This window comes from Rhinopithecus roxellana, chromosome 7, assembly GCF_007565055.1.
Source record: "Rhinopithecus roxellana isolate Shanxi Qingling chromosome 7, ASM756505v1, whole genome shotgun sequence".
Taxonomy (NCBI): Eukaryota; Metazoa; Chordata; class Mammalia; order Primates; family Cercopithecidae; genus Rhinopithecus; species Rhinopithecus roxellana.
Window position 1 is genome coordinate 141,919,492 of NC_044555.1, and position 17,280 is coordinate 141,936,771.

General features: G+C 38.3%; 1 protein-coding gene across 1 annotated transcript in view; it reads right to left on the reverse strand.

The window, feature by feature from the left end:
- Nucleotides 1-17,280, reverse strand: part of SATL1 (spermidine/spermine N1-acetyl transferase like 1) — a 75,666-nt gene that overhangs the window by 4,068 nt on the left and 54,318 nt on the right. The window contains exons 6-7 of the mRNA XM_030933675.1: nt 8,723-8,803; nt 7,932-8,033 (exon numbers count right to left, since the gene is read on the reverse strand). Of these exons, the coding sequence (XP_030789535.1) occupies nt 7,932-8,033; nt 8,723-8,803 (183 nt within the window). The remainder of the gene's footprint in view (nt 1-7,931; nt 8,034-8,722; nt 8,804-17,280) is intronic.

The following is a 17,280-nucleotide window of genomic DNA, read 5'->3' on the forward strand; positions in this document are numbered from 1 at the left end:
TACAGCATCAGCTAACAGAACGAAAAGTTTTATAATGCTTTTTTCATACAGTGTCTGGAATTTACAGATAACACAAGTAGTTTAGGCCAGGGGTTGATGTTATTATTATTACTTTGTTTAACTCCTGGGGCTGGGTGGTGGTGCCAAGGTTGTCTGGCTATTTATCTTACTTTTGCTTATCTCTCTTTACTCCTGTCTTGTGAACTAGGCAAGGTGGGGGGAGGAGGGCAGCAGGAGTAATAGTGGTCTCCTTCCTTAGACCCACCTAACTTCCAAGGGGTACAAATGCGTCGTTATGTACCTCTTAATCTTACCTTTTTAAAAGAATTTAAGGATGCTTGTACTCAGTATGGTCCTACTTCTCCTTATGTTAAAATGGTATTACACACTTTTTGTACGGAGGTCACTTTGCTTCCTTTAGACTGACAAAAGCTGTTCTGACACCATCTCAGCATTTACAATTTTGTACTTGGTGGTCAGAAGAGGCTCGTTTGCAGGCTCAGCTAAATTAAACTAAATTGAACTAGTTACTCAGGCTCAGCTCACAGGCTCTGATAATGTCTCTGATACTTATGCCCAATTAAACTTTGATGGTCTTACCACAGAACAAGTAACAAAGGTGTGTATGAGAGTTTGGGATAAATTACGTGCTCCAGACCAAGCTCCTGTTTCTTTTACCACGGTTAAACAAAGTCACTCTGAATTATACCCTGATTTTTTAGCTAAATTACAAGATGCTTTTGAAAAATCTGTCTTTGATGAGCGCGCTCAAGGTATTCTCCTTTGTATGTTAGCTTTTGAAAATGCAAACCATGAGTGTAAAATGGCCATGCGTTCTGTCCAACAATAAAATTTACCTGATCACGAGGTGTTGCCTGCATATATTAAAGCTTGTGAAGGCATTGGATCAGACACCCACAAAGCTATTCTGTGGGCACGGGCATGAAGGACACCAACCAAACTGGTCCCACTAATTCTTTTCTTGGAACCTGCTATAATTGCGGTCAACTTGGTCATACTCGAAAAAATTGCACTGTTAAAAACTTAAAAGCAGCCAAGCCAGCTCAACAAACACAGCCAAATGCTGCTGCTACTGTTTGCCCACGTTATCGCAAAGGTAAATATTGGACCAGTAATTGCCACTCTAAAGATGATATAGATGGAAATCCCCTGCCACACCACCAGGGAAATGGGGAGCGGGGCCAGTCCCAGGCCCCAATATCAAATGAGACGCTTCAGACTCAGACCAATATTGCGTTTCTCCTTCAGGTGGTCCCAACGCAACCCTCAGCACAAACAAATTTACCTACAGCCAAACCAAATGGGTCCCAGCCTCTCCTGTCTCAGTAAAATGCTTGTCCACCTCCGCAGTAGGGGGCGGGGTGGTGGATCTCTGTAGTACTATTCCTCTAAATTTACTACCTAACTCTTTGTCTTTAATTGTCCCCACGGGGGTCACTGGCCCTTTACCTCAAGGTTCGGTGAGTCTGGTGTTAGGTAGGGCATCCACCTCTGCTAAAGGTATCATCATTTATACTGGTCTCATTAATTCTGATTCTGTTGATGAGATTAAATTAATCGTGCCTGCCAAGGTTCCTGTTTCCATTCCGGACGGTGAGTCAATTGCTCAATTGCTTTTACTACCTAATACCATTTTAAACAAAGGAGATAAGACACGTGGCCCTGGAATGGGCTCTGTCAGTGAAAAGGCCGCTTACTGGATTAATGTAATTTCTAAACAATGGCCCACCTGTACCATACACATTCAAGGAAGAAAGTTTGAGGGCCTAGTAGATACTGGGGCTGATGTTTCTGTTATTTCCTCTAGTTTATGGCCTTCCTCCTGGCTTAAACATCCCGCCAACATGGGACAAGTAGGTGTTGGAAAAGCTGAGGAAGTTTATAACAACACATTTATCTTGCCTTTGCACTGGCCCTGATGGTCAAAAGGGTACAATTTAGCCTTATATCACGCCAATCCCCATTAATCTTTGGGGTAGAGATTTACTGGCACAATGGGGGGCTGAAATTAATGTTCCACATAACTCTTACAGTGCTCCCAGTCAGCATATGATGGAAAACATGGGGTTTGTTCCTGGGCTCGGTCTCAGTCCAAAGCATGAAGGGATTACTAAACCCCTCCCAGTTACTGTAAAAGAAAACAGGGCTGGTTTAGGTTATCCTTTTTACTGGCGGCAGCTGCTACGCCTCCTGATCCTATCCCTTTCCAATAGAAATCTGACACACCCGTTTGGATTCAGCAGTGGCTGCTTTCTAAAGAAAAACTGGTGGCTTTAACTCAGTTGGTTTCTGAACAGTTACAACTTGGAAATGTGGAACCTTCCCTTTCCCCCTGGAATTTTCCTGTGTTTCTAGTAAAAAAAGAAATCAGGCAAGTGGTGGATGGTAACCGATTTAAGGGCCATCAATGCCGTAATTAAACCTATGGGTACCGTCCAACCCGGCATGCCTGCTTCTGCTTTAATACCTAAAAATTGGCTTCTCATAGTTATTGATCTTGAAGATTTTTTTATATTGCTTTACATAAATCGGATTATGAAAAATTTGCTTTTACTGTACCATCTATCAATAATCAGGAGGCTGCAGCTCATTATCAGTGGAAAGTACTTCCTCAGGGAATGCTGACTAGCCCTACAATCTGCCAGCTTTATGTTAGACAAGTGCTTTCACCAGTTTGAGCCCAATTTCCCCAGGCCTATATTCTTCATTATATTGATGATATTTTAATTGCTGCCCCCACTGAGACAGAATTAATTGACTGTTACAAAATTTTGAGCCGCTATGTTACAGAGGCTGGGTTACACATCGCTCAGGATAAAATTCAACAGACCGCTCCTGTTCAATATTTAGGAATGGTGGTCGATAAACAACATATTCAACCTCAAAAAGTTCAAATTAGGAGAGATTCTTTGAAAACATTAAATGACTTCCAAAAACTTTTGGGTAACATTAATTATTTAAGACCTGCTTTAGGTATTCCGACCTATGCGCTGTCTAACTTGTTTTCTACACTGCAGGGAGATTCTGGTCTCCGCAGTCCCAGGACTTAGACCCCTGAGGCTTTACTAGAACTGGAATTCATAAAGGAAAGAAACCAGACCGCCCAGTTATCTAGAGTACAGCCGTTTCAGCCTTTTCAGCTTCTGGTTTTCACTTCATTGCACTCCCCTACTAGACTAATAGTTCAACATAATGATTTAGTGGAGTGGTGTTTTCTTCCTCATTCTGTGTCAAAAACTTTGTCTGTTTTTCTGGACCAAATAGCCATATTAATTGGACAGGCTTGGTGTAGAATACTTCAAATTTCCAGATTTGATCTGAATTTAATTGTAGTTCCTTTAAATCGACTCGAAGTTCGAACCACCTTTCAACATTTCGTACTGTGGCAAATTCACTTGACTGATTTCATTGGCATTGACAATCATTATCCAAAGAACAAATTGTTTGATTTTATAAAGATGACGTCTTGGGTGGTCCCTCGATTAACCAAAGATCAGCTCATTCCTGAGGCCGTTACAGTGTTCACTGATGGCTCCAGTAATGGCAATGCTGGTCATGTAGGCCCTACAGACAAGCTTATTTCTACCTCTTATACCTCTCCTCAAAAGGCAGAGTTAATGTGATTACTGCTTTACAGGATTTCCCCAAACCTTTAAATATTGTCTCTGATTCTGCTTATGTTGTATATGCCACTAAAAATATAGAAACTGCTACTATCAAACATATTGATAATTCTGAATTGACTTATTTTCAAGGTTACAACAGGTGGTTCACCAACATAGACACCCTTTCTATATTACACATATTAGATCTCATACCACTTTACCGGGACCCATGTCTGCCAACAACCATAAGATCGACTGTTTGGTCTCTTTTGCAACCCAGGAAGCTCAGGAGTTCCATAATCTCACTCATGTCAGTGCTGCTGGATTAAAAGATAAATTTGCTCTTACCTGGAAACAGGCTTAGTTTATTGTTCACAGATGTCCTCAGTGCCAAGTTTTTATACTTCCAAGTCAGGAACCTGGGATTAACCTGGCGTTAATCCCAGAGGCCTAACTCCTAATGCTTTACAGCAAATGGATGTAACTCATGTTAGCTCCTTTGGCAGACTGTCATATGTACATGTTTCTGTAGATACCTTCTCAGGTTTTATCTGGGCTACTTGCCAAACAGGGGAAGGCACGGCCCGTGTTAAAAAACATCTGTATTCTTGCTTTGCAGTTATGGGGCCTCCATATCAAATAAAGACAGACAACACCCCCAGATATGTTCGTAAGGCTTTTGATTTATTTATGCAACAGCGGGGATTTCCCATATTACTGGAATCCCTTACAATCCTCAGGGACAGGTTGTGGTGGAACGGGCCAATCACACTTTAAAAACCCAGTTGTCCAAAGAGTCTGAACAGCAAAAACATGATTTAACTACCCCTCACTCTCAATTATATTTGGCATTGTTTACTTTACATTTTTTAAATGTTCCTAAAGATAATAATCTAACTGCAGCCAAACGCCATTATACAGGCAAAAAATTCTCCCTAAACGAAGGCAAGCCAGTGTTATGGAAAAACTCCCAAACTAATACCTGGGAACCTGGCACAGTTATAATGTGGGGAAGAGGATATACTTGTGTTTCACCAGGAGATCATCAATCCCCTGTCTGGGTACCCACCAGGAGACTCAAGCTTCGGGTGAATACCGACAACGAAAACCACGGGGAAAAGACGTCCATGTCAGAGACTGCCCTCAGACGTGGTGAGATCTGTGCCAACTCCTCAGAAGCAGGCACACCAAATCACAATGGGTCTGATTCAGTCCTCCCTGATGGCAATGGAGACCCATCTAACTAATCCCACTTCTCCTGATTACCTTTCTTTTTCTCCTTACAAACCTAAAAATCTCACCATTTCTATTAGCCTGAAAATAACATCCCTCTGTTCTCTTCCTCCTTCAGCCCTCAATCTCACTTTCACTGGGTTTTATTTAATGATTCTCCTTATACTTTCTGTCTCACCAGTTTCCTCTTACACTGATTTACCTGCTACACAAAATTATTCTTACTGGACTTATGAGCCTTTTCCTCCACTTATTCAACCTCTCACCTGGATTGATGCTCCTGCAGAAATCTACACTAACAATAGTGTGTGGATGCCTAGAGCTGCAGATGACCGTTGCCCTGCTCAACTAGGAGAAGAAGGCACTGCATTCAATGTTACCATGGGTTATAAATACCCGCCTCTGTGCCTCAGATGGCCTCGGACATGCACCTGATTGTATCCATCTAGAAACTCAAGTCTGGGCTGCTTATCTTCCGGAGAGATCAGTTACAGAGGAACCGGGACACTTGATCTCTGGCCTCTCCCTTTCTACTTTAAAACAAATGAAAGAGGGAGTAATGGGAGATACCCCATACTTTCAATATAAATCTGCAGGAAAACCATGCCCTAAAAATTTTGAGGGCCCATCTACAACTTTAATTTGGGAAGACTGTTAACTCACATGCAGTCATATTAAAAAATGACTCATATGGTTTAGTAATAGACTGGGCACCCAAGGGCTATTTAAAAAACAATTGCTCCTCTGGTGGAAAGGAATGCCTGGAGGCTACTTATTTTATTTCTTATTGGGAGAACAAGAATCATCATTCTACTTTGCATAGGGGGTTCAGCTCATTCTTTCCCTTAAAATGGGAAGATAAAGTCATTACCCGCCCCACCCCCCCCCCCCGACCTCATGTGATACTCCCCATTCTGAGCCCAGAACACCCAGAACTTTGGAAATTGGCTATTGCCATGTCTGGACTGCGAGTATGGGAAGGGGAAACTATTCTGTTTGTTGTTCCCGCTATCACCCCCGTCTCTCAGGATCAACGTAGATCTGGACATTCTGCTTTACTTACTTCCAACCTGACTGTTCCCATACAGAGTTGTGTTAAGCCTCCTTACATGCTGTTAGTGGGAAATAACAAAATTTGGACGAACAATCAAACTATCCAATGCATTAATTGTCATTTATACACTTGTATTAACTCCCATTTTGACTCTAGGAAAAGTGTAATGTTGGTTTGAGCTCAAGAAGGAATCTGGACTCTGGTAACTTTGCCCAGACCTTGGGAATCCTCCCCCTCAATACATTTAATTAATGAAGTGTTACAGCAAATTCTAAAAAGATCTAAGAGATTTGTTTTCACTTCAATCGCTGTGATCATGGGCCTAATTACAGTCGCTGCACTGGCCAGCACTGCCAGAATGACATTGCATCAATCTATTCAAACGGCTCATTTTGTTAATAATTGGCAAGCCAATTCCACCCAAATGTGGAATTCTCAACAAGGCATTGATCAAAAATTGGCTAATCAAATTAATGATTTAAGACACCGTCTGTTATTTGGCTTGGAGATTGGGTAGTGAGTCTCGAACATCACATGCAAATGCAGTGCGATTGGAATACCTCTGCTTTCTGTATCACCCTATATTCCTATAACGAGATTGATCATTCATGGGAAATGGCCAATGGACACCTTCTGGGTAGGGAAGATAATTTATCATTGGACATAATTAAAGAAACAAATTTTTGAAGGCTTTCAAGCTCACTTATCCATTGTGCCTGGAGCTGAGGCCTTAGATCAGGTGGCAGAAAATCTTTATGGACTAAACCCCACGACTTGGGTAAAGTCTATTGGGGGCTCAACTGTAGTAAATTTTGGAATTATGTTTCTCTGTTTAATCGGCTTGTCTTTAGTGTGCAAGACCAAAGAATCCTGCGTCAAAATTGAGAGAATGAACAAGACTTCATCGCCATGGCACATTTATATAAAAAGAAAGGGAGAGATGTTGCGGGAAGTCAGGGACCCTGAACGGAGGGACCAGCTGAAGCCGCAGCTGAAGAACATAAATTGTGAAGATATCATGGACATTTATTAGTTCTCCAAATTAATACTTTTATAATTTCTTATTCCTGTCTTTACTGCAATCTCTGAACATAAATTATGAAGATTTCATGGACTCTTATCAATTCCCCAATCAATACTCTTGTGATTTCCTATGCCTGTCTTTAATCTCTTAATCCCATCATCTTCATAAGCTGAGGATGAATGTCACCTCAGGACCCTGTGATGATTGCGTTAACTGCACAAATTGTTTAAACGATATGAAATCTGGGCACCTTGAAAAAAGAACAGGATAACTGTGATGTTCAGAGAACAAGGGAGATAACCCTAAAGTCTGGCTGCTTGTGGGCCGGGTGGAACAGAGCCGTATTTCTCTTCTTTCAAAAGCAAATAGGAGAAATATCGCTGAGTTCTTTTTCTCAGCAAGGAACATCCCTGAGAAAGAGAATGCATTCCTAAGGGGAGGCCTCTGAAATGGCCGCTTTGGGAACGTCTGTCTTTTACGGTTGCAGATAAGGGATGAAATAAGCCCTGATCTCCTGTAGCACTCCCAGGCCTATTAGGATGAGGAAATTCTCATCTAATAAATTTTGATCAGACTGGTTGTCTGCTCTCAAACCCTGTCTCCTGATAAGATGTTATCAATGACAATGCGTGCCCAAAACTTCATTAGCAATTTTAATTTCACCCTGGTCCTGTAATCTCACCCTGACCCCATTTACTTTGTGATATTTTATTACCTTGTGAAGCATGTGATCTCTGTGACCCACACACTATTCGTACACTCCTTCCCCTTTTGAAAATCACCAATAAAAACTTGCTGGTTTTGCAACTTAGGGGGGCATCATGGAACCTGCCTACATGTGATGTCTCCCCCGGACACCCAACTTTAAAATTTCTTTTGTACACTTTCCCTTTATTTTTCAGACCAGTCAATACTTAGGGAACATAGAAAAGGACCCACGTGGAATATCGGGGGCTGAATTTCACCCAATAAATATCATAAATTTTAGTTTTACCTTGGTAGGCTCGTGTGACATAAAAGTCTTCTAGGTAAAGTACTTTGCCAATCCATGAGTCATATGTAAAGTAGTACATGGCAAATCCAACAGTCAATTTGCCTAGGAAGGGAGAAGAAAGGGTGTAGAAAGGTTGTGTTGAAACTTAGCCAGTTCTTTACCCCCAAATTGAATGTCTTTTGGTGTTTGTTTAACTATTAAAGTAATAAATCCTCACTGAAAAAAAATAACAGTACAAAAACATATAGTGTAGAGGACTTAAGTCCCTTAAAACATAACCTTTAAGATATAAGCCCTCTTTTTATAGTGTGGTGTACGATCTTCCAAAAAATTTTGACTGGGCGCAGTGGCGAATGGTTGTAATCCCTGTGCTTTGGGAGGCCAAGGCAGGAGGGTCAGTTGAGCTCAGGAATTTAAGACCAGCTTGGGCAACATTGTGACACCTTGTCTCTACAAAAAATAATTTTAAACTAGTTGGACATAGTGGCACATATGTGTAGTCCCAGCTACTTGGGAGGCTGAGACACTTGTGCACAGGAGTTTAGTTGGAGGCTGCAGTGAGTCATGATCATGCCACTGTACTCCAGCCTGGGTGACAGAGCGAGACCCCGTCTCTTAAAAATTATAATAATAGTAATGCTTATACAAACATAAGTACATACCATGCATATTCTTTACAAAAAAACTGAGTTTATACACATTCTCTTCTCTTCTGCTTAATAGTAATTATATGCTGCAAAACTGTACTATTTTTACTCCAGATTAAACTGGAGAAGAAAGATTTACTCTACCTGATGGTTTTTGTTGATCGTTTACTTCTGCAATCAGGCAGTAGAAAAGGGGATTGTCCCCAAAGCCATCTCTGAGTAAATCTGAAATATCAATTCATATATAGTATGTCAGAAAGTTTACAGCAGAGAAGGAGATGGTGGATAGGAAGCATTAGGAATTTATCCACCTGGATAGCAATTGTATTGGTGGAAACTAAAGTGAGTATTTTGGAACTCTGGAGTTTATCTGAACATTTGCAACTTACAGGAGACAGCCTGACTGGTCAACTGCAGTTAATTTGGATCAAATTCAGCCATCAGTGAGGTGGCAGCTACCCAGCACTCAACACTATCTACTCCATGGGAACAGCAGCCTGTATTTCTGTAGCAGTTTGCTGGAGCCAGGGTGATCAATAAACATCTTGTCCTCAAAATACTGAAGTTCTGTGTTTTGACTGTGTATTGTTACTCTGATCACTGAGGTGAGGACTTGGAAACCCCCACAAGCTGAAGTGGCTTCCAGGAGATTTAAAGGAGCTGCCTTGTTTTGTGAGACATTTGGGAATTAAAAACATATATACAGGGGAATTTAGAAAGTCACCATGTGTGACTAGATAAAGGCAGAGGGGACCTGAGAACACATTAAGCTTTCAACTCAGGCTGATCTGTGACACAGAGACACCTTGTAATGCTTTAAAATAAACTCCATCAAATCCTGGGGGAAAAGGATAATCTGATTTCCAAAGTTACCATAGTATTAGCTTCAAAGTCTAGCTTTCAACAAGGATCACAAGAAACGATGGTCATTCAAAGGAATAAAATACATTAACAAAAAACATACCTGAAGAAACCCAGATGTTTGACTTACTAAATAACTTAAAACATCTGTCTTAAAGATGCCCAAAGAGATAAAAGAAGACATGCACAAATACAGGAAAAATATATATAAACAAAATAACATAGATATAAATTTACAAAAATCCTCCCCCTAACATTCTGAAGCTTAAAAGTACGGTAACTGAAATGGAAAAAAAAAAAAAAAAAAAAAAAGCACTGTACTGGAGGGGTTCAAAGGCACATTTGAATAAGTTGAAGAAAGAATCCGTGAACTTGAAACTAGGCCAGGTGAAATTATTGAGTCTGAAAAACAAAAAAGGGATGAGGAAAAGTGAACAAAGCCAAAAGTGTCTGTGGAACATCATCACCATTAAGTGGAACAGGATATATCTTGTGGGACAGGAGAGAGAGAGAGAGAGAGACAGAGAGAGAGAGGATGAGAATGAATGAGAATTTGAAAAAATAACTGCTGAAAACAAAATTTGACATAAAACATGAATCTACAAATACAAGAAGCTTAACAAACTCTAAGTAGGATACACCCAAAGAAATCCACACCAAGACACATTATAATGAAAGTCTCAAAAACCAGACAGAAAATACACAGCAAGAGAAGCAATTTGTCATATACGAGGGTCCTCAATTACCGTCTGATTTCCTGTCAGAAACCCTGGAAGCCAAAAAGCAGTGGATTGATATTTAAAGTCTGGGGAGTGGGGGGAGTGGGGACTGTCAGCTAATAATTTTATATCCACCAAAACTGTCCTTCAAAATGATGGAGAAATTAAGACATTCCTAGACACCCCCTCCCCGCCCCCCCCAAAAAAAAGAAACCGGAGGAATTCATTACCATTAGACCTGCCCAGCAAGAAATGCCAAAAGGAGTCTTTCAGGTTGAAATGAAAGTAATCTAGACAGTAACTAAAAGTTGTATGAATAAAGATTTCTGGTAAAGACAGATATATGAGCAATTATAAGAGGTAGTATTGTAATTATGTTTATACAGTTGACCCTTGAACAACATGGGTTGGAACTATGCAAGTATACTTACACATGGATTTTTTTCAAACACAAATCAAAAACAATATTCATTGGAGGAGAAACCCGCATATACAGAGGACTGACTTTTCATATATGTGAGTTCAGTAGGACTCACTGTGGGACTTGAGTATGCATGGATTTGGGTATATGCAGTGGGTCCTGGAACCAATCTCCTGCATATACTGAGAGATGACTCTAACTCCACGTTTTGTTTTCTACATTGTCTAAAAGACAAATGGATAAAAATAATAATTATTATTTTTTTTTGAGACAAGTCTTGCTCACCCAGGCTGGAGTGCAGTGGCATGATCTCAGCTCACTGCAATCTCTGCCTCCTGGGTTCAGGCAGTTCTCGTGCTTCAGCCTCCCATGTAGCTGGGACTATAGGCACCTGCCACCATGCACAGCTAATTTTTTAAAAGTATTTTTAGTAGAGATGGATTTTGCCATGTTGGCCAGGCTAGTCTCAAACTCCTGGTCTCAAGTGATCCATCCACCTCAGCCTCCCAAAGTGCTGAGGTTACAGGTGTGAGCCACCATGCCCAGCCTAATGTATGTTATTGGGCACACAATGTGTAAAGATGTAATCCCTGACATCAATAACAGAAGAGGGGGACAGAGATATATATATATATATATAAGAAGAATTTTTGTATGCTATTGAAGTTAAGTTGGTTTAAATCAAAATTAGATTGTTATAACCATCAAATACCCCCATGGTAAACAAAAAAAGTCTATAAAATATACACATAAGGAAATGAGAAGGAATAAAAATGTTTCACTACAAAAATAAAACACAAAAAAAAGGACTAATGGAGGAAAGTATGGACAACCAGAAGCTTTAAGGCATATGGAAAACAGTTAAATAGTACAGGTGAGTCCTTCCTCATCAGTAATTACATGTAAATGGATTAAACACTCCTGCCAAAACACAGAGATAGCCAGAATAGATTAAGGAAAACAAACAAACAAAAAAATGATCCAAGTATATACTGTCTACAAGAGACATACTGTAGATCCAAAGTCACAAATACTTTGAAAATGAAATGATGGAAAAATATATTTCATGCACATATACACCATGGAATATTATGCAGCCATAAAAAAGGATGAGTTTGTGTCCTTTGTAGGGACATGGATGCAGCTGGAAACCATCATTCTTAGCAAACTATCACAAGAACAGAAAACCAAACACCGCATGTTCTCACTCATAGGTGGGAACTTAACAATGACATCACTTGGACTCGGGAAGGGGAACATCACACATCGGGGCCTATCATGGGGAGGGGAGGGGGGGAGGGATTGCATTGGGAGTTATACCTGATATAAATGATGAATTGATGGGTGCTGACGAGCTGATGGGTGCAGCACACCAACATGGCACAGGTATACATATGTAACAAACCTGCACGTTATGCACATGTACCCTAGAACTTAAAGTATAATAATATATATATATATATATATATTTCATGCAAATAGTAACTAAAAGAGAGCTAGGGTGGCTATACTAGTATCAGACAAAATAGACTTTAAGTCAAAAACAATTACAAGAGACAAAGTACATTATGAAATGATAGAGAGGTTAATTCACCAAGAACATATAACATTTATAAATATACATGCATTGAACATCACAGCTCCAAAATATATGAAGCAAACACTGACAGAACCTAGAGAAGTACACAGCAAGACAATAATAGGAGATTCAATACCCCACTTTCAGTAATATATAGGGCAACCAGACAGAAAAGTAGATGACTTGAACACTATAGACCAATTGTACCTAACAGACATATACATAAAGCTCTATCCAACTACAACAGAGTACACATTTTTTTCCCTCAAATACACATGGAACTTTCTTTAGGATAGATACATTAGGTCACATACCAAGTCTTAATAAATTTTAAAATATGAAAATCACACACAGTATTTTTTCTAATGACAGTACAATGATACTAAAAATCAGTGGGAAAAAAAACTTGAGAAATTTACAAATATGTGGAAATTAAACAACACACTGTACACAACCAATGGGTCAAAGAGGAAAGTATAAGGGAAATAGGAAAACATTTAGATGAATGAAAATGAAAACACAACAAACACGCTTATGAGATGCAGTGAAAGTAGTGCTCAGAGGGAAAATTATAGCTCTAAATGCCATTTTAAAAAATGATCTAAAACAATAATCTAACTTTATGACTTAAGGAACTAGACAAAGAAGAGCAGAATAAGCCCAAAGCTTGCAGAAAGAAGATAATAATAAAAATTGGATAGAGATAAAACAGAGGATAGAAAAACATGGAGAAAATCAATGAAGGTTGATTATTTGAAAAGATCAACAAAATTGACAGCTAGACTGACAAAGAGGATGCAAATAATTAAAATCAGAAAAGAAAATAAGGACATTACTGCCAACACTACAACATTAAAAGGGAGTATAAAAATATTATGATTTATATAACAACAGATTAGATAACTTAGAAGAAACGGACACATTCCTTCAAACATGCAAATTACCTAAACCTACTTAAGAAGAAACAAAAAATCTCAACAGACCTGCAAGTGTTGGAATCAGTAATCAAAGATCTCCCAACAAAAAAACGTAAGGAACCAAATGGCCTCATCAGTGGTGAATTCTACCAATCATTTGCAGAAGAATTAATACCAGTCTTCCTCTAACTCTTCCCAAAAAAATTAAGAGACGGGAGCACTTTATAATTAATTCTGTGAGGTCAGCATTACTCTGATTCCAAACGCAGTCAAAGATATTAGAAGAAAGTTACAGGCCAATATTCCTTAATAATATAGGTTAAAAAATTCTCCACAAAATTGGAAATTGAACCCAACAGCATATTAAAGGGATTATTCACCATAATCAATTGTTATTTATCCTAGGAATGTAAGGGTGCAGCAACATAAGAATATCAATTTAATACATCATATTAATGAAACAATGGGGGAAAGCCCACATAATCAAATCAATGAATGCCAAAAAAGGCATTTGACTAAAGCACAACACTTTCAAGATAAAAGCTTTTATAAAACTAGGAATAGAGGGACATTCCTCAACATGATACAGTGTACTTATGAAAATGACATTACACTTAATGGTGAATGACTGAAAACATTCCCCTTAAGATTAGGAAGAAGACAAAGATGCCCACTTTCACCACTGGTATTCAACATTGTACTGGAAGTTATGGCCAGAGCTATTAGACAAGAAAAATAAATAAAAACCATTCATAGGCCAGGCCCAGTGGCTCACAACTATAATCCCAACACTTTGGGAGGCCAAGGCAGGTGGATCACCTGAGGTCAGGAGTTCGTGACCAGTCTGGCCAACATGGTGAAACTCCATCTCTACTGAAAATACAAAAATTAGCTAGGTGTGGTGGCATGCGCCTGTAATCCCAGCTACTTGGGAGGCTAAGGCAGGAGAATCGCTTGAACCTGGGAGGCGGAGGTTGCAGTGAGCTTAGATTGTGCCAGTGCACTCCAGTCTGGTCAACAGAGCAAGACTCTGTCAAAAAAAAAAAAAAAAAAAAAAAAAAAAAATCCATAGTAGAAAGGAAAAGCTAAAACTATCTCTATTTGCAGATCACATGATTCTATATAGAGAAAATTCCAAAGAATCTAAGAGAAATCTTCTAGAGCTATAAACAAATTCAGCAAAGTTGCAGAGTACAAGATCAACAAACAAAAATAAGTTGTGTTTCTATATAGCAGCAAAAAAAAAAAAAAAAAAACAAAAAATAAATTAGGAAAGTAGTACCACTTACAATAACCCCTAAAAGAATTGAATACCTAGGAATAAATCTAATCAAGGAGGTTAAAAACTTGTATACTGAAAGCTATAAAACATTGCTGAAAGAAACTGGAAAAGATCCACAGGGATTAAAAAAAAAAAAAAAAACCTATATATGCATAGGAAGACAACATTGGTAGGATGCCAATACTATTCAAAATGATCAACATATTTAATGCAGTCCCTATTAAAATTCTGACAGCCTTTTTCACAGAAACAGAAAAGCTGATCCTCAAATTTATATGGAATTCCAGGGGGCCCCGAAGAGTCAAAACAATCTTGAAAACAAAAAATAATATTGGAAGACTCACACTTCCTGACTTTGAAACTTATTCCAAAGCTACAGCAATTAATACTGTAGTGTAGTGACAAAAGGACAGACATATAGACCAGTGGAACAGAATAGAGACCTCAGAAACAAACCCTCACATATCTAATCCATTGATTTTTGACAAGGGTGCTATGACCATTCATGGGGAAAAGGACTGTCTTTTCAACAAACAGTACTAGAGAAACTGAGTATCTATATGCAAAATAATCAAGTTGGACCCTTAACTTCACAGCATGTACAAAATGTAACTCAAAATAGATCAAATACCTCAACATAAGTGCTCAATCTGTAAAACTCTTAGAGGAAACATGGAAAATCTTCAAGACATTGGATTTGGCAATGATTTCTTGGATATAACACCAAAAGCACAAATGACAAATGAATAAATTGGACTTTATCAAAAACAAAATACTTTGTATGTGAAAGGACAATATCAAGAACAAAACGGCAACCCATGGAATGGGAGAAAGCATTTGGAAATAACATCTGGTAAGGGATTAATATCCAGACTATATAAAGGATTCCTACAATTCAACAACAACAAAAAACCAACTCAATTCCAAAATGTGGAAAGATCATAAATAGACACTTCTCGAAGAAGATATACAAATGGTCAATAAGCACATGAAAAGGTGTTCAGCATCACTAATCATTAGTGCAATGCACATCAAAACACAATGAGATAGCACTTCATACAGACTAGGATGGGTATTACAAAAAAACAAAAATAAGTGTTGATGAGGATGTGGAGAAATTAGAACTCTTGTGCTTTGCTAATGAGAATGTAAAATGATGCAGCTGTTGTGGAAAACAGTATGGAGACTTCTCAAAAAAAAAAAAAAAGAAAAAAATTATCATATGATCCAGCAATCCACTTCTAGGTATGTGCCAAAATAATGAAAGCAGCAACACAGACAGCTATTTGTACACCAATGTTTCACAGCAGCATTATTCACAATAGCCAAAATTTGGAAACAGCCAAAATGTATAAAAGGATAAACAAAGTTATGTATATATAATCACATTTTATATATACACAATGGAATGTTATTCAGCTTTGAAAAGGAAAGAAATTCAGATACAGGCTACCACTTGGATGAAACTTGAAACATTATGCTAAGTGAAATAAGGCAGACACACAAGGACAAATATTATATGTTTCCAGTCATATGAGGTACCTAGAATAGGCAAATTGGTAGAGATGGAAAGTAGAATAGTAGTTATGAGAGCCTAGGGGGAGGGAGGTCGGCAATGGGGAGTTATTGTTTAATGATTACAGAGTTTCAGTTGGGTGATGGAAAGGTCTGGAGATGGATAGTGGTGCTGGTTGCACAACAATGGAACAATGGATGTATTGAATGTCACTGAATTATACAGTTACAAATCGTTAAAATGATATGTGAATTTAATCACATTTTTTAAAAGTTTGCAACAATAGGTAAGAGTAAACAAAAATCAAATCTCTCACTGGCCTCTATACAAGTACATAAGGACATTTTAAGATTAAAAACAGGACTGAGGACATTATGAAATTACTGCAATTTAAATATATACTGAAATCCTAAGGCAGGATGCTGGAGTATACAAAGTATTTTGTTGTTTGTTACTTATGACTGTTACATATTACCCTAAGCAGTATTTTTCTAACTACAACGAAATAGTGTAGGGACATTATCTCAACATAGTACAGATTGAGTATTCCTTATCCAAAATTCTTGGGACCAGAAGTGTTTTGAATGTCTGATATGTTTTTGATTTTTAAAATATGTCATTATATACTCAACAGTTGAGCATCCCTAATCTGAAATCTGAAATGCTCCAATGAACACTTCCTTTGAGTGTAATGCCAGTGCTCAAAAAGTTTCTGATTTTGGAGCATTTCAGATTTCAGATTCTCAGGTTAGGGATGCTCAATTTGTTATGCTGCTTCAGTTTGAGTACTGCTTTCATAGAGTGTACATTACTTTCAACTTTGTATTTCTTACTATTTCTTTTAAGCCAACAAAATTACCATTTAGTTAACATTCTAGTGGTGTTAACTGTCAAATATAAGAACATAAGTATCATCATATAAGACGACTGATCCATGATCTATGCGGTTCAGGGTTCTATTTCTGACCGAGGCACTAAGACTCGTTTGTTAGGGCATGGCACAAAAGACTCCACAAACATCCCAGAACTTCATTCTGAATCTGTCACCCAGTATTATAGTGAAACCATTTATCTCCTTGGTAGAATGTTCTCAGTTTATTACATGCATTCTGAAGTATTCAACTTCAGGGAGTTATCCTTCATCAGTTCTTCTAGATTTTGATAACTGTCTTCACCTAGTCTTTGCCATTTTTAATTTTATATACATTAATGATCTTTTCATCTTCATATTTACTCCCTAAAATGTTCTAATCCTTCACAAATCATTGGCCTATCCTATTAATCTTGCTATCGACATGTAGTAAATACTTTGAAAATATTTTAAATCATTTTGCTTTTATCGATTTCATTGTATCAAGCTACTACCAACATACTGGGTGTTAAATTATACTTTTTGACCAGTAACGC